This window comes from Coturnix japonica, chromosome Z (assembly GCF_054131305.1).
Source record: "Coturnix japonica strain WE chromosome Z, WE-NBRP24, whole genome shotgun sequence".
Taxonomy (NCBI): Eukaryota; Metazoa; Chordata; class Aves; order Galliformes; family Phasianidae; genus Coturnix; species Coturnix japonica.
The window spans coordinates 25,307,152-25,325,649 of NC_140702.1; the positions used below are offsets into that span (position 1 = coordinate 25,307,152).

The 18,498-nt window shown below is 36.0% G+C and overlaps 1 protein-coding gene across 6 annotated transcripts in view; it reads right to left on the reverse strand.

Moving 5' to 3' along the window:
• The window catches only part of FBXL17 (F-box and leucine rich repeat protein 17), a 280,832-nt gene that overhangs the window by 253,480 nt on the left and 8,854 nt on the right, over nucleotides 1-18,498 (reverse strand). For 5 of the 6 annotated variants that reach the window (XM_015849457.2, XM_032441230.2, XM_085528661.1 and 2 more), the window contains exons 2-4: nucleotides 13,406-13,528; nucleotides 10,952-11,209; nucleotides 10,132-10,263 (exon numbers count right to left, since the gene is read on the reverse strand). In XM_015849457.2, the coding sequence (XP_015704943.1) occupies nucleotides 10,132-10,263; nucleotides 10,952-11,209; nucleotides 13,406-13,528 (513 nt within the window). Of the gene's footprint in view, nucleotides 1-6,150; nucleotides 6,883-10,131; nucleotides 10,264-10,951; nucleotides 11,210-13,405; nucleotides 13,529-18,498 lie in introns of those variants that run through there. The other variant, XM_085528663.1, reaches the window with a different exon arrangement.

Below are 18,498 nucleotides of genomic sequence, written 5' to 3' on the forward strand. Positions count from 1 at the left end.
CCAAACATACACCTTTACTAGATCAGGTTGCCCAGGGCCCCGTCCAACCCGGTCTTGAACACCTCCAAGGACGGGGCATCAACAACCTCCTTTGGCATCCTGTTCCAGGGCCTAACCACTCTCCTAGTAAAGAACTTCCCCCTAACATCCAACCTAAATCTTCCCTCTTTTAACTTAAAACCATTTCCCCATGTCCTGCTATTGTCAGCCCTTTCGAAGAGTTTACTCCCCTCCTGGGAGTAAATCAATCCTGACAGTTATGTATTTTTTCCTAAACTATCAAAAAACTGCTTTAAAATAATCTAATAATTTTACAAAACAACTTCCAAATAGCTTCAGGAGAGGGTATAGACTCTACAAAAAGAACATGGGGACACAGTGGTGCAAGGAGACTGAACAACAGTCACAGGCACAAGACCACACCATGCAGAATAGGCATTATGCCCATCCAAATGGACAATATGGTGAAAATTAAAAAATAAGAAGTTAAAATGCAAAACAGAAGAAGGGTGGGGGTGAGGGGAATACTAAGCTAAGGAACCTGGAAAATCACTAGGGCAAAGCTGTTCAAAATTAGATACAGTTAAGTAGTACAGCACTTTCAGTTGAAGTCCACAAAGTAACAGTTTCTTAACCATTAGCATTCTGGATTAAGAAAAACAATGACTGAAAGACAACTGAAAATTTTATATCAACTACGGCTGGAATTTCTAGGATGAGAGGACTATGTACAAGTGGAACACCAAAAACAGTTGTACTTGCAGATGATAATTCTACAACAAAAAGCAGTGAGCTAAGTGTGAACATAAAAACTTACATATGTGGTGCTCTGATCTTGTAGATCAAAAGTTAAACAATTCAATCCTGTCTTGAAAAAAACAGTATTTAGGACAATTTCAGCAGTTCATCCTTAATGCCCTTTAGATATATGCTAATGTTAACCACCTGGAAGAGCACCTGAAGATATCCATCAAAGACCATGAATACTGTTGTGTTTGCAGATACCGGCTACTGTGACAAGGAAATAGAGAAAATGGTAGAGCTTCCACCATTATACCTAACAACATGCAAGGTTTGAGCTCTCATACTTCAAATTTTATGTACAGCTACACACATAGGTTCTCTAGAGAAAGGAAGTGTGTGTGTACAATTTCAGAAATTTAACGTGTCCATTTTTCTTGCTTCATAAGGATAAAAAGCTCAGATGGAATTCATTGCAATAGATAATGTATACAAAAATTCTTGTCTGCTGTTCATTATTTTTACATAATATTGTCTTTGTCCCATACAAATAAAAGCAGATTTGTATTATTTTTGATGGATGCAAATTACCAGCATTCTAAAATAATGAAACCGACAGCTTTAAGGATTTGCTTCACAACATCAAACTTGCTATCTCTTTCAGCAAGAAGCACCGCAACTCACTGGGAGAAATGTTATCAGTTTTGATTTATTACTTATCCTCAGGTGAATGACTGAATAGTTTTACCAAGAACAACATGGATCAAGATAAAAAGTTAACAGGTGAAGAACTACAAGTCATTCATCTGGAGTTTGTCAGTATTCTCTTCTGCCACAAGACACAGCCAGACTGAAAAACAAAACCAGAACCACCTCCATTTGCCAAAAAAAGAAAAAAAATCACCAAAAACTACAAATTCAAAATTGAACATTTCAGGCACAACTCAATTTAGGTAACACATTCTATTAAAACTCATATTTCAGTGAAAGATTTTTTTACTGTAGAATCACAGAATTTCTGTGATTGAAGAAGACACGAGTAATAACATCTGGTTACTTGACTAAAACGGCAATTAAATGCAATCAAGCAATCCAAAAGGCTCTGTATCCAGCTACCAATCCCTGGCCATTTTTTTAATTTATTTTTTTTTAATCAGGTTAAAAGCTTAAATAATTTATTCAGCAATAACAACAAAGACACCCAAGCAAATAAAAAAAGTGCCTACTCCAGTTTAATTAAAGATCTATTATGTCCATTAACATGTATATACATCTACCCTACAAAATGAAAATTACATATTTTGCTTAGTTTGTAACAATTTTAGTAATCAGACTAGATTGTAAACTATATTAATTGCTTGAATCCATGAAAATAAACATAATTTCACCGTATACATCTTTTTGAGTATAGCAGTTACACATTATTGCAGAGGCTTTACTGCTACAATAAAAGCCTCTTCTGAAGTCAAGTACTCTTGCAACTTTCTATTAATTTCATTTTACTTGCTTTCACTCTTTTTACATGATAAGTAGGTCAAGTTAAACAAAATACTACAACAGTAAACAAATTGTATAAGTATCTTCTGAGCTGAATACTATTTTTTCTCTATGTTAAGCACTTAAGCTGGGGGAAAAAAAAGGGGGGGGGGGGGAGAAAAAAGCGATGAAGAAAAAAAAATCAAACAAAACCAAACCAAAATAACTGTGTTCCCTAAAAATACAGAAATATCCTACAAATACTACTCATATCTGTATCTCCATTGCCTTTAGTATGTGTTTAATCTACAATATACAATGGCCCTCTCAATTTTTATGCAGGGAGCAGAAAAATTGACTGATATTAAAAACTGCCATCTTGCTTTATTTTGCTTTTGGCCTTTTCACATTATTTCTGTCCATGAAATGTGTACCCAAATCTTCAAATTTTTGTCACTACGTTGACTTACAGAAAAAAAAACAACTTTTCTCATACATACATGCAGTATCTATCACAAGCTGTAACATAAAGCCTTGTTAGTTGTATGATACCTAATTTCATATAAAAGTTCACAGTTTGGTTCTGTTTATGCTTTTCAACTACTGTTTTTAATCTATCACACGCAACCTAACCAGAAGGGTCCAAAAACATAATTAATCCAATAATACATATTACAACTCCGGTTCTTCATTCTTTTTAAAATTTACACACACACACACAAACACACACTCATACAATAGAAGTCAACTCACCGTTTCCAATAGTTGGCTAAGAGATCAATAAACAGATCAAAAAAACAAAACAGCACAGACTAACACGGTCATATAGCTCACATCATGCCATAGTGTTCATACATACAGTCAAGCAAAGCTGCTTACAACTACCTTTATACAAAAATCACAGTCTGTCCACAGACTTTGTTTCTGCATAGAACAGCACAAAGAAGATCCACTAGTATTTCTAGAAAGACTAAAACTCAGGGGGGTGGCAACTGGACATGGAGCCATTCACATTTACCATGGCCCAGGGCTGTAGTAAGTGAAGTTAAATCATTTCACAGATCCTCAGTAGTTTTTTATGAAATGTTGATGGTTTCAGTCCAGTTCCTGGTTCTTTTATGCTATGGATATCTATCCACTATCACAAATTAGCACTCCTGTTGGCAGCCACGGTAAAGGCTGAGTGAGACTGAACAAGTCTCTTAACCCTTGCTACAGAGGTCTCTCTCTAGGTCAGGGTTCTCAGTGCTTTGGTGGGACAGTGTGGTGAAGCTTGCACTGCTGCTGCTCACACTGTACCTGTTCAGTGGACAAAAAGAGGACTTCAGTTTTTATTGCTGTCAGTAAAAATTCATCTTAAAATCAAAAATGTCTCTCACTTGCCTTTAATATACAAAGTTTGACCACTGAAAACATACTCAGGGGAGTGAATCGTGAAATGATGAAAACATTAAAGAATGCTAAACTAAAAAAACAAATCTAAGAAAACAAACAAAATACCTGAGCCTGCAACTTTTAAGTAAAGTCCCTTTCTGAAGTGATGGTTTCAGGACAACAGATAAAAATACCTTCTATATAATGGAGGAGGACATACTGTGTTTAAATGCATAACGTGGTTTTATGCACAAACCCAAAAATTATTACTTTAAGGAGCTCCTACTTTACCTGACATCAACGACTTAAACAAAACTAGTTTGCCTCTAATATATGTCAGTGAAAAATAACTTCAGTGAAACACTCAAGGCATTTTTCTTTTTTCATTATAATATTGTAATAGCACAAAAACAATAATAAAATCCACACAGAAGTGCATAAAAGCAATGTAGTTAATTAGATTCGCTATTATTTGTTTTCAAAAAAAACAACAAAACAACAACAACAAAACAAAATAACACAAGGGATATATTTTTTTTATGATAGTTGATAGTTATCGGGGATTTTCCTGCTTCGTATTCCTAAATACATATCCCCATAAGACCCTGGCCTTGAAGGAGGCAGTATTTCAAACCAGTACTATCACTGCAGAAGGTGCTCTTACCTAGCAACAGATGAAAAGGGAACAAGAGCTGGTTCTCTAGGGTTTTACTTGGGATCTCCAGAAGCAGTTAGTTTCCATTAATTCAATACACACTCAGTATATCTAGCATAGATGTACACGTGTCCATCCTACACTCTTCTATTTTAAGGTAACATAAAATATTCTACAACATCCCAAAATTCTACCCAGTGCTTTTCTTCCTCTTCATGAATACTTAATGAACTTCACATTAGAAATCTTTTGAGGTACTTCAGTAACAATACACATAAATGCTCTGCAAAAGTCAAATACTATATACTTGAATAAGCTTTACTATAAACCAGTTGCCAACATTCTTAAGACACTCAAGAACTACTTAAACAGTGATCCTGACAGCTCAACCAAAAAGAAAATAGGTTCTGTAGTACCAGCACAATATTCTGAAATTATCTGCTTTGCGTTGGTAATTTACAGTATTAAGGATTTCAAGTCCTACACAAAGTCAATATCGCCACCTAAGGGTAAATATGAAGTACTGTATTTATTGCCAAATTATTAGAAGAAAAATTTATAGAGAAAATATGATGATGTAGGATGAATGGTTCAAATGCCTTTACAGAGAACACATATTTATGCACAAACATGTATCTTGACTTCCTTTTTCACCTTTTAGCACCAAAGCAGGCACAGATGGTTTACTTTAAGAACAGTATTAGAGAAACTGCTAATGAGGTCAAAAGTAAAACGGATCTGAACAAAAAAATAAAAATAAATGAAAATCTTAAAATTAACGCTGGATCATTTAGATTTTCAAAGAAATTATTGAATTGTTTTACTTTGATGTATAATATAATAGAGTGGATGTTGCCACAAAAGGGATGCTTTTAGAAAGGCCAACTTTCCAAGACTGTTTCTAATGCTGAACAGATCCCTCAATTTCAAGAAATTATATTTTTCCATATCTCAGCTTAGTTTTGGTATCATTACTGAAAGTTTTTTAAGCATGGAACATTGTTTTTGCAGCACGGTAGTTGTTGTTAGTATATCAGACCAGAGTAGACAAACTGAAGTACACTATAGATTGTATCATTATTAATGAACACCGCCAACACTGTCACGTGTAACAGATTTTCCCTTTAGAAAGCCCTAATATAATATTTGACAAAAAATAAAGCACCACTGTGCACAGCTATGACATACAACAGAGAGATTGGTTTCTACATTGGTTTCATATTCAGTATGTATGCATACATTTAGCAAGTAAAAAGTCCTATTTATGGGTTCTGTGTCTACAAAGAAAACTTAACTATGCTTTTATGAAGAACATGAGTTTTTAATAAAAATAAAAATAATAATAGAAAGGGAAAAGTTTGGAACAACTACAGTTTTTCAAAACCTTAAAACAATCAAATGAGCTAGTAAGAAATATTTGGAGAAAGTATTCGTATGGAAGCATGGGGAAATTATCTCCTTTCTTTGAAATTTCTCCAAGTAGAACATTTTAAAATAATTACATGTGAAAAGTGAAACAGTATATGCAATAGGTTGGGGGTGAGAAAGCAAGAAAATCACATTTTTTTAATGAAATGTTTTCCCCAAAAAGCATTTTTTACTTAGCAGTGAGAGAAAGACTTCCATACACTGTACAGTTCAGTACTTCACATTACCAGATGATGTACGATGTATCACAGTGTACATCTTTTCCTATCAAACAATTTGACTGGACAAAAATCAAAGCTAAGTGCTCTTTACTTCCCAAATGTTTGCACTGCTGTCATGCACAAAGGCCTTTGGACACTCTGCTTAAGTAAACAGTTCATAGCCGAAGTGTAAGAAGAAAGAGAACTGACTTCCAAGCTCAAGAACAGCAGAAAAAGTATTAATTCTCGGTAATTAAGGATAAAAACAGCAGATTACATTATGCCATGAATATTCATAAAATGTGAGTTTATTTTATCCAATAGAATTTTACAGTAGGTTAACTCCAGTCAGTGCTTTAAGATGCCTAAGTATTTACCTATTTGGCATAAAATAAGCAAAAACAAAGACTTTGCGTTATATTTTAAATTATTTTTAAAGGAAATCTTTCACACATCTTAAGCATTATAGGTTTTTTCAAACATAATGGTTATAGTTAACACAAAATAATTTGTTAACTACTAACAATGTATTGATCTTTAAAAACGGCACCTTCAAAATATTTATTATACTAAGTGTTTGTATAAAAGGAGCATGAAAAGGTTATCAAACACCAGTGTGCCCAATAAGGCACAATTTTGCCACATGGAAACGTAAGATGCCTTCTGCTCAGAGTAGAGAGTGTTCCTGGACAGAGTCAGAAGATTAAAAAGTGACTAAAAGTGTGACTAAGGTAGACTACAGCTGTCTCAATGAAAGTATATGGGAACTGTCAAACAAATCGTTTATCTTTAAGCCATTTACTTTAAAAGATCCTGTTATAGGGGTGGGAGAAATGCAGGAGGGATTCCAACTGTAGTAGCTTCAAGTATCATTTCCTGTCTACCCTGAACCAACTTTAAAAATATAAGACAGCACAGGAAGAATGTACAGGAGTAGGAAAGCTGTCAATGTCTTATGTCATCTTAATCCTCAGCTGCACCTTCTCTATCCTTCAGAAGCTCCTTCACCTGAAAACAACCCAAAAAACAGACAAAGTGTGCAGTAGGAAGGTACAAATCTGTAACTTCCACCTGCTAGATGTAGGCAACCACTGTTAATATAATTTTAGCTATTAAGTCATTATGTTAAGGAAAGGAAACAGAAAAGAAAAAAAAATCCCTGTAAAGAATCAACATAGTTATGAAGAGAAAGATTCTCCCATCTCTAAAATACATCTATCAAATTGAGGTCTTTTCATAATGACAAAATTGAGAGTTTAAACATGGCTTGTATAAAATTCCTTCTGGGGACTTATCTTCCATTTAGGCTCAGTAGTCACGAATTTGTTATGCACCTCTCACAAATAATTCACAAAATCTTTTAGGGCTCCATCCATCCTATTATTTCTCAGTCTGAATGTTGTATGTGATTTTTTTTTTCTCTAATTTTTCAATGGCAACTGAGTACTTTTTCTTTGCCATGAAGGGAAAAAGGAGGTTGGCAGAAAGAAACAAAAAGCTATCAATAAAATTTACCAATTCATCTTGCACCAGCTTCATTCACATTGATCATTCACATGAGGCAAACACAAAACTTACACTTGTGGAATTCAATCCCAGTGAAGATTATAAAACATTAAGTCCAACAAAACTCAAGAAGCTAGGAGGGTTCCTAGCATTGTTTGTTCTTCCCTTTACATTGCAGATCTGTGAGATAGGTTGATTATATGAGACTGTTTTGAGAACAGACAAGGAAAGCTAACTCAACTGACACACTTCAGAAGGCTTGCAGATATTCACTGGGTTCCTCATTTGGCCAGTAGGCTTCAGAAAGATTTTACATACAATTACTCTTCCAATGGAAGGACAGAAGAAAAATAAAAATGTTCTGAAGAAATACAAAGCATAAACAGTTATGCAAATGCCTTATACTGTAAGCTTTGTGATACTTAACTTTCTCCTCATGCATTCTTTCAAAGTGTTTATTATCTGTAGCTTTTGCTTGTTATCATTATGTAGTCAGTGTCTCAAAAAAGAAAAAAAAAGGGGGGGTCTAGTTTTTTCTGTGAAATTTTAGTATATTAAACAATCAGAACATAAATTCTTCTTTCTGTGTTTCTGCTCAGCAGTTTGGTAATGGAGTTACTTAGCAACAGATGAAGCAACAGAACAGTGTTCACCGATCCACCTTTCACTGTAAAGTAACACTCACAAAGGCATTATTTAGCTGCTGGATGCCTCTCGATAGATGTATTTTTGAAGTATAAAATCCATTAGCCTGAGACAAGCCTACACAAAAATGCAGCCATCATGTACCATCTATAATGCACTCTAGTTCAAAATTAGTAAAAATTGCCTGTAAGATTCACATGGCTTTAAGCACCTCTGAAAAAAAGGGAAAAAGAAGAAAATAAAGAACATAATACACAGACATAATATACAGCAGCAACAGAAGATTTAAAAAGGAGAAAAAACATCTGACAATCTTCATGCAAACAAACCAAGGCTGTATGTCAAGAACACTTTCTTGCCACAGAATATTAGGATTTGAAAAAAATTATTTAGTTCAGAAATGAACACACCCACTTTTCCCAAAACCCTCTTTTTCACATAAGAGTAGAAAATAAGATGTATCACAGCAAATATTAGCAGGAGTTTTATTTTAGAAGGCAGTCAAGAACAAAAATAACACAGAGAAATTAACAAAGCAAGGAGTGGATTAGCATTTACAACCAAACATAATTCTCTTTAAAGCTAACTATATGCTATTAAACAATTTTTAAAAAAATAAAATAATTAATTATGTAAAGTAGAAAAGTAGAAAATTGTCAATTTACCGAACAAATACAATTTGTCTTGTTTCATCATGTAAGATCAAAGTTCCACAACAGAAAAATTTGAAAACATCCTACCCCAAGAAAGTGAAAAGATTGGCAGTTTTAGTGGTTTTGTCATCTAGTGGAATCATCCATGAATACTTTATTCTAAAGATTCAATCTCCCAGATTTCATAATGTAGTTTATTTTATGTTTTACAACTGTAGACTGGTAAAGAGCTGGGTTTCGACTTTACACAAAGCTAAATTGAATTCTGCCAAAACATTCTGGGCAGCAGTTTAAATAAAATTTAAAAATTAATAACTACATTCATGAAAAACTGCAAAACCTGAGTCCTGATGAATTATTTGACAAACCTTCAGAAATGCTGGAATAATAATAATAATTATACTCTATTCATTTGAGAATAGATGATAGATTTACAAGGACCTACTTTGACAGTACTGAAAGAGTTTCTTTTGTAACTGGTGTGAGAAAAGCACTGAGAACTCCACTGCTTTTTCCCTTTGAACTATTCTGAGGTCTCTGTTTTGGCTACTATCACATATTTCTCAAGTCCCCATAGTTTGGTGAAAACACAACAAAACAAAAAAAATGTCATTTTAAAAAGAGAAACTCTTCTGAAATGTCTAGTACCATCTTATATATTAGTATGTTTGACGATTTGAAACTATACATCAAGTGACTCAGGGTACAAAGTATGTTTCCTTACAAGCAAAATGTATTTGTTCCACTTCACCAGTATTCAAACCAAAGTTTACAACACTGGCCTAAGCTGAAAGTAAAGAATTCAGATGCAAGCAAACTTATCTATTTCCATTCTAAAAAAAATAGTTAAACAGGTAAGTAAACAAACAAAGCCAGTGCTCTTGTTTACCACTTAGTGGAAACTGGCCTTGAGCTTTAGAAACCGTGTATTCAGAGCTCACTCACTGTGATTAGGACAAGATACTTGCACTGCTCCTCAATACTACTTCATTCTACTAGCACAGGCACACTACTTTACTGCATCCTGACGAGAAAGTGACAGATTTCAAGAAAAGATAATGTGTGTTTTATTTGTAGTCAACAACCTCAACCTACTGAAATCTTTAAGTTCATATAAATTCGCTTTGCGCTGTAGAAACATACATTGATATAAACAGAAGAAACACTTGATATGTACTAAACATTCTCCCACACAAGTATCTACACAACACTTTATTACTGGAATGTCATGTCAAAAAGCAAGTTATTGTGTCTGAAATAGCATTAGTTTAACATGTACTCAAGAGTCACCTTCTGAGCTAAGTCTCCAGAATTTACATTTTCCTATCTAGAAGAAGTATGTAGATGTTCTTTGGCAGTGAAATGCTTAATCAGGCTGAAGTGTTAAACTAACAAAACGGGAAACTTTTGACAATGACAATGCCGTGAGGAAAAAAACTTGATGTATACTTACCAATTTGTTTTCTTGCATGTATATTCTTTGCAACTTCAGGCAGCCTTTAGCTATAATAATCATTCCTTCATCTGAGATCTTGTAACACTGACCAAAATGAATGTCTTTCAGTTCTTTGCATTTTGAACCCAGCTGCAATTAATGAAATTAGAGCAAGTATTTAAAAATAAGGGGAAAACAATATTTGACTGAAATAGAAAATGGCAGTCATTAAGATTTCTTTGGGTTCCTGCATTCCCCTTAAAATCATCATTATTTGCAGGTTTCTTATTACTATATGAAAACAAAAAAGATTATAAATATACACGTGGCACAATGAGACTTCTACAGGCTTCTACAATAAACTAAAAGAAGATAAGAGTAGCATTTAAGAATGAAATAAATTGCAGGACATATTAAAGCAAATAAAAATGCCTGCTCACTAGACAATTCAGAGGATATTTAATTAAATACAAATACTTCACAACTTACGCTCAGTACTCTTCTTAACAGAAGAGACAAAACTGATGAAAATTTTTTTATGCCTAATAAAGATCTCAACTGCCTGCTTTTGTGATGTAAAGATCCAGTAAAATCCCACTAACCTGAGGTAAACTACAGAAGGACAAACTGGATAGTAAGTATGGTACCTTAAAAATATATGACCATACACAGATACTTAAAGTAAAAGAGGTCATACAATTTATTTATATCCTCACAAACCATCTTCCGTATTCATTTTTGTACTTGACAAAAAGTCTGAAGACTGAGATTACAAAAAGAAAAAAAGAAAAAAAAAGGAAAAAAAAAAAAAAAAAAAAAAGGTAGAACAGATGGTTACCTGCTTTAAACCTTCATCAGTGAGTCTGTCTTGATTGCCTACGTGTACTTTCTGAAGAAGTGGACACTGAGAGGCAACCGCTATGATAGAGGTGTCAGAGAGCTGCTTACATCTGTATGCAGTATACCTTAGCAGACCCGGACATTTACATGCTAATATGCAAACTCCTGTATCAGATACATTGCGGCAGTCAGAAATATTTATTTCAGTGATATTCTGGCTTCTTGATGCTATCTTTTCCAACAGTTCATCAGTGACCTGCAAACAAAAATCAAACACTGAAATTTAACTTATTCTGTAAGTATCCTCAATTTTATTAAAACAGAAACTACTCTGTTTACTTAAACTATTGCAATAATAAAAAGATGTGTCTCCTGAAATAAGAACATACTGCTGTGACCAGTTTTACAGTTAATTCTAAAGAATTCTGCTCCAGTGCTTGGAGAAAATAAGATTAGCAGTTCTAGAGAAAGCAAATTTCTTCCTTTAAAAGCAAAGGATTTGCTTGCTTTTCTCCAGTAGCACTCTACTTAGCTAAGGTAGTGTTTACAGGTGAGTATATGGTTTACATGTCTCTGAAATGCAACAAATTTTCACTTCAGCTATGGTAATCATCCAAAACTGCTGGTCAACCAGCAAATAAAACAGTGATGCAGGTTTACAGTGAGCATCTCAACAACATAAAACAGTAACCTAAGGTACCAATGAACAAAAGGGAAGAAAAGTAAAGGATACAACAGTAAAAAAAAAAAAATTCAAAAACAGAAGTTTCCTGCTATTACTTGCTCAGCTTTGAAGTGAGTATTTGTATATTTAAATGTTAACAGAGGAAAGAACATTAAATCAAAGATACATGCATTATATTCCCATAGCTCTGACTAACAAAAGCATCTGCTTTGTACCAGCACATATTGTTAACTAACATGCCAAGTTAAAAGATGCCAGTACTACAAAGAAGGCAAGAAAGGTAGTATAGACTTCATTCTGAAGCACATTAATACAAGACAAAAACAAAGTCAAAGCAGGTAAGACCAAATGCATTAAATTACCTTGCTTTAAAAGAGCTGAATTAAAAAAATAAAAATAAAAAAAATCTGTCTTACAAAACCATACAAGAGCACTTATCCATTTAGCGCAAACAAGACTTAGATAATTAAGCTGGACAGGGCAACAGAGAAGAATACAAATCTTTTCTGTTTTTCTCTCTTTTGTGGCTAAGAAATAAACACTTTCTTTGCTGCACTCAAACTGTTTTCTGTTACTAGCTTACTAATAAGTCCAATATCATAGAAGATAAACTGAGAAAAGGAGGAAAAAAAAGAAATACCTCATACAACACTGTTCTTTTCCATCATTCCACAAAAAAGCCACCAAACCCTTCCCACGGAATGAGAGGGATAATAATTTTTGTTTACACTCATTTAGGAACTCAATGAAGAACTGACAGGACAGGTTTCTTAGGGCAAAGCCATAAATGATAAAGTTCAGTGAGATCCTAGCACATATAATGGGCAAAAATATTTAAAAACTTAACATATAGAAGTAAAACTACTTCTCAGGACAGTGAAGAGGGAAGTGATTTGACACATTATGTCTCTGGTCTAAATAAACTTGGAAGTCATCTCGCAAAAAAACAGACAATCTGATTTTCTGTAGTGGTTTAGAAATACATTAGTTCACTAATAACTCTAGAAACAAGATCACTTGTATGGTTTCCTATGAATGGAGGACCTGAAAGTAATATCCCACATACAATCTTTGTGATCAGAATAGATAAACAGCTTCCTGAAAAGGGATCCTACCATGGTCCTTCCTCTGCATTCATTAGCTACACAGAACTCTCAAGACATAGTTCTACAGATCTCTGTGTGCAATAAAGTAACAAGAAGCCTAGAAAGGATGGACAAACAAAACAAGCATCCTTAAGCAGCTTCTCCAAAGAAAAGTCTAAGCTCTGTAAAAATCCCAGAAATATTAACTCTAGAATATGCTAAAGACCTCAAAAAAAACCAAGCAAGATCTCTTGCTTTATTGGTAGGAATAGTATCAGTCATAGAGAAATGAAGGCTTTCAAAGGCAAACATTCTAGTTGAAAAATCACTGTTCAAACTAAAGCATCATTACATTTTTCAACAGAAGTATACAGTATATAAGGAAATTACCATTACCTCATTTAAAATGAAGATAGGTAGCCCACAACTATTTCAAACAATACTCATCTCATTCTGTTTAATAACTGGTATTTGTCAAAGGAAGCGAACTTTCAGAAGAGTTAATCTATGGGTTCAAATTTTTTCAGCCTCTAGTATGAAAATCACTGAAAGCACAGACAACTACATGTAATGGATTTCTTTTCTTTTTTTTTTTTTTTAACCTTTGATTAGGAGTTCAGGTTCTAAGAGCAAAACTTCTTTAAAGATCAAAACCTTTTTTTCCACAATGATGCTTCCATACCTGTTGGCGACTACTCAGATCCAGCTGCTTCCAAAACTGAAAATCTAAACAGAGGTCACGCCAATATTTACAAACTAATGATGCTGAAAGGCAGCGCTCATTCAGGGACAAATTGGAAAATATCTGTAAAGAAAGGGAAAACACAATTTGTCAAATGTATTCATATCTGAGACGCAATTATTTTATTATTAACATATCTCATAAAAGATAGGAAAGTTGCACGCTAGTGTATGCAGTGCCTGACTCTTCAGTAAGTTGCTTCTAACTTGATTAGAAAAGGACAATAACAAAAATCTACACACCACAACAGCTGAGAATATGAATAAGTCATATTAGTAGAACCAACAACAAAATACATCCCTCATAAGCACATATTTCTTTGACCAAATTACAAACGTGCTTTTGAGATGGCATACTTAAAGAATTACAAATATTACATGGATTATAGTCTGTACACATTATTTACGAACCACAGGAAAAGTTTTTTCCATCTCTGCTCTGATTCAGATAGAAAGACCTTTTCTTTTCAATTCAGTAAAGAAAAAAACTCTTAAGGGCACTGAAACATCAGTCCTGAGGGAAGGAGATATGGGTAAATTGCAACTTTACATCAGGCTCAAAGAATGGCCTTCTATTTATTATATTCAGTCCTACCTCAGAAAAAAAGGTCTATTAAGTCTAAAATGTGAATACACTCTGCAACCACAAGTGGACTCTAATCCACAAGTCACCCCCTACAATGAAAACAGGCAATCATAATATTAGCATACATACATGTAGTCTGCAAAACATATAACAGTGCTCCCAGTCAACTGATGGGGACATAAGTTACTAAGCTGAAGCCTTAGTAGAAGTCTTCAAGAAAGTCAAAATTCTGAAGTGTTTATAGGAAAGCACTGAGTTCTAGAGAACATGAAAACATCTAAAGAAATATTTAAGACAAGAAAAGGAACGTCAAAAGGGAAAACAATCAAGAGAATGCTTCCATCACCTCTGTGGTAGGCTTGACAATTTGTCTCAAAAATTGTTAAGATTTCTAAAGTAAGAAAACTAAAGTATTGGAATATAACTTATTTCCATGATTGGTCACTGAAACAGATTAGACAATCAGCTGTCAGCACTAACAGCAAGTAATTGCCTCTCCATTCAAGAGGACGGCTCAGCTGAATTTAGGACAGTTGATCCTTCCTCCACAGTGTCTGGTGTAAATGGCTTTAAGAGAAAAGCAATGCTGATAACACACCGATGGGGTTTTTTTTTTGACTTGTTGAGCAGTTCTGGACAGAACTAGGGCAGCTGACCCGAACTAGCCAAAGGAATACTCCATGCCATATGACAGCATACAAAACAAACTTGAAAACTGAAGGGAGTTGGCCAGGGGGCAGTCACTGCTTGGGGACCAGCCGTGCATTAAACAGCAGGTGGTGAGCAATTGTGCTGTGCATCACTTGCTTTGTGTGTGTACACATACATACATAAATATGTATATACACATATGCAATGATTATAATTTGGGACCCTCACTACAAGAAGGACATCAAGGCCTTGGAGCATGTCCAGAGAAGGGCAGCTGATGAAGGGACAGGATTACCTGTGCTATGAGGAGTGGCTGAAGTAGCTGGGATTGTTTAGTCTAGAGAAAAGAAGGCTCAGGGGAGACCCTATAGCTCTCTACAACCATCTGAATGGAGGATATGGCAAGGTGGGGATCAGCTTCCAGTTGCATCAGGAGAGGTTCAGCTAGGATATTAGGAAAAATTTCTTCTCCGGAAGAGTGATTAGGTGCTGGAACAGGCTGCCCAGGGTGGTGCTCGAGTCACTGTCCCTGGAGGCATTCAAGAAATGCTTAGATTGAATCATAGAATCACAAGGTTGGAAAGGACCTACAAGATCATCTAGTCCAACCACCCTCCATTTACCATACCTACAGAAAATCCCTAAACCATATCTCCTAGCTCCCTATCCATACGCCTCTTGAACACTGCCAGGGATGGCAACTCCACCACCTCCCTGGGCAGCCATTCCAGTGCTTGACCACTCTCTAAGAGAAAATGTTCCTTCTAATGTCCAATCTAAACCTCATCTGATACAATCTGTGGCCATTTCCTCAGGTCCTGTTTGTTGCCTGGGAGAGAGGCCAAGCCCCTCCTCATCACAACCTCCCTGCAGGAAGTTGTAGGGTGCAGTGTGGCCTGAGCCTCCTCTTCTCCAGCCTAAACAATCCCAGCTCCCTGAGCCGCTCCTCATAAGACTTGTGCTCCAGACCCCTCACCAGTTTCGTTGCCCTTCTATGGACACGTTCCAGGGCCTTGATGTCTTTCTTGTAGTGAGGAGACCAAAACTGAACACAGTACTCAAGATGCGGCCTCACCAGTGCTGAGTACAGAGGGATGATCACCTCTCTGCTCCTGCTGGCCACGCTATTTCTTATACAGACCAGGATGCTGTTGGCCTTCTTGGCCACCTGGGCACACTGCCAGCTCACGTTCAGCCAAGCATCAAATGATGTTGTACTACAAGACATTGTTTAGTGGGGAAATAATGGAGGTAGGTGGATGGTTGGACAACATGATCATTGAGGTTTCTTCCAATCTTGGTGATTCTATGATTCTACAATTTGATAACTATAATCCTTTGTTCCTCTTCCTTCTTTGGTCTTAATAAATAGTTTTCATCTCAACTTACAAGTTCCACTTGAGTGTTCTGTTTTGTTTTGTTTTTTTCTCATTCTCTCCACCCTTCCACTGTGGGGGGGAACTGAGAAAACAACTGTATGGTGCTGAGCTGCTGCTGAGTTAAATCACAACACCTAGCTTGACAGTTTTCAATATGTACATGGATGAAAGGCCTCCTGGGGATGGGGAGATCGTTGACTGTTCTCAGAAAAGCTTCCAACAATAATAGAGAAAAGTCAAATAACTACTTTCTGTAAATGGTTGCAATATTTCATTTCCCCTTTTGCTTCAATTTCTGAAAAAGTCACTGCTTCTTATCTGCTGCATACATCCTGAATGAGGCTGTGTGAACTCTGTTTTCCTGAAAGCCTATCCTTGTCTAAGAAGGTATGTTTTCCATCAAGGCATCAGTGGACTGTGGGAGACAGAAATATGGATGAAACAATCAATGTCTGTCTCCTCCCTGCAGTTCTTCATATTGGTGAGTCCAAGCACAGAGCAAGATGTCTGTGAACAGCATCCAAGAAATCTCCAGTCAAACATGAAAAAGCACCCAACAAAGTGGTGATTTCACATCTGACACTCCTACTGCAAGAGTGTGGTTTAAGCCTCTAAAAAAAGTGTGAACATTCTCTGAAACACTAAGCTAATAAAGCAGTAGGGAATTTGAATTCCTACTGTCAGTAGAAAACAGAAAAACAAATCTTTTAACAGTCCCAAAAATTGCAAAAGACAGCAAGGCAATGTGATCCCTGTTATGTTCAGACATGCATCTGAATGACTACAGACAGTTCTAAGAAGGGATGATAACTCTGGCATGATAAGTTACTTTAAACTAGTCAGTCCTTACTACAGTGGAATATAAACACACTCTGTCGTGGAAAGGTCTTCTTTCTTTGAGAAACAAGAGAAGGCAGTTCTTAAAACAAGAACATCTCAAACAGGAAAGAATGCTGCTAATCTAACCACTACTGTAAATATAAAAGCCCTAAAGTTATTTTTGTTCAAAATGCCATTCTACCAAAAGCCCTCACCAATCATAGGCCTACAGCTAACTCCAGCACATGAATCATCTGAAAGCATTTGATATCACGTCTGATTCTACGGTATAAGAGGTAAGAGGTCTGAAGGTGTCACAAATTGCCTCATTAGAGAAGCAGTAATCAAAATCAGCCACTAGGGGGAACACAGGTGCTGACAAAGTTATTGCACACTAAATTCCAGTGTGGACAGAAGCAGGCGCACAGAAAATGTCTTGCTGGTTTCAGGAGTTTTGTGTGTGTGTATTTTCATTGACCTCCTGCCTATGACAGACAAATTCTGGATGGGCTGTGAGTCCAACTCTTGTCACATTTAATTCCTGAAAAGCGTACAGAAGCACATCCTCCCACATGTCCAACACATTTTTCCCTCCAGATGCCCACCTAATCCTACTAAACTTAAAACTGAAGTGTCTCTCATCACACTCTAAAGAAAATGTATATTTAACAAAACATATTCTAAATTCATTTCACATTCCTTTTTCCATGTCCACAAGGCAGGCTTAGAGACTGCACATTTCTACATAACAAATAAACAAAAATCAACTCCTATTTCACCCTCACATCTCACCCTCTTTCAGGTATCAGTGCCTCCTGCTTCAGCTATTTGAGTGATAGGTAGTATTGGTGGTGGCCCTCCTGTCCTCACAGTGGGTACCAAAAGGTTTCCCAGGCCTTTAGGTCACATCCCAAGTAAGAATCTGTTTATGTTCATCATTAATGACCTTACCATATCTTCCAGAAATAGTTGGTTTTTTTAATGTCAATCTCTTGCTTCAACATAAGCATACACTCAAAGTAATTAATGACTGAAATGAAACATCAAAAATGCAATACTAAGAACAGCAAAAGTCACCTATCAGACATAGCTGTCCCTCAATCCTGCTGAGCTTAAGCAGTCCGATATGATTTCAGGGACAGGTACAATCATAAGAGGATTCTTCTTTTATACAAGATTTGTATGCAAGTTGATTTTACCTTCAAGCAACAAATCATAAACATGCTTAGGTTGGGAGGGTTAAAGCTCACACAGTTCCAACCCCCCTGCAATGGGCAGTGTTGACACCCGCCATACCAGGCTGCCCAGTCCCATATCCCACCTGGCCCTGAACACCTCTAAGGTCAGGACAACCACAGCTTTTCTGGGCAGCCTGTGCCAATGCCTCACCACCCTCTGAATAAACGATTTTTTTCCTAACACATAAGGTAAATCTTCCTTCTTTTAGTTTAAAGCTATTCCCTCTTGTCCTATCACCATCACACTGTAAGAAAAGTCAGTCTCCCTCCTGCTTATAAGCTCCCCAGAAGTACTGGAATGCCTCCCCAGAGGTCTCCCCAGATTTTTTCTTCAAACTGAACAAGATCAGCTCCTATAATT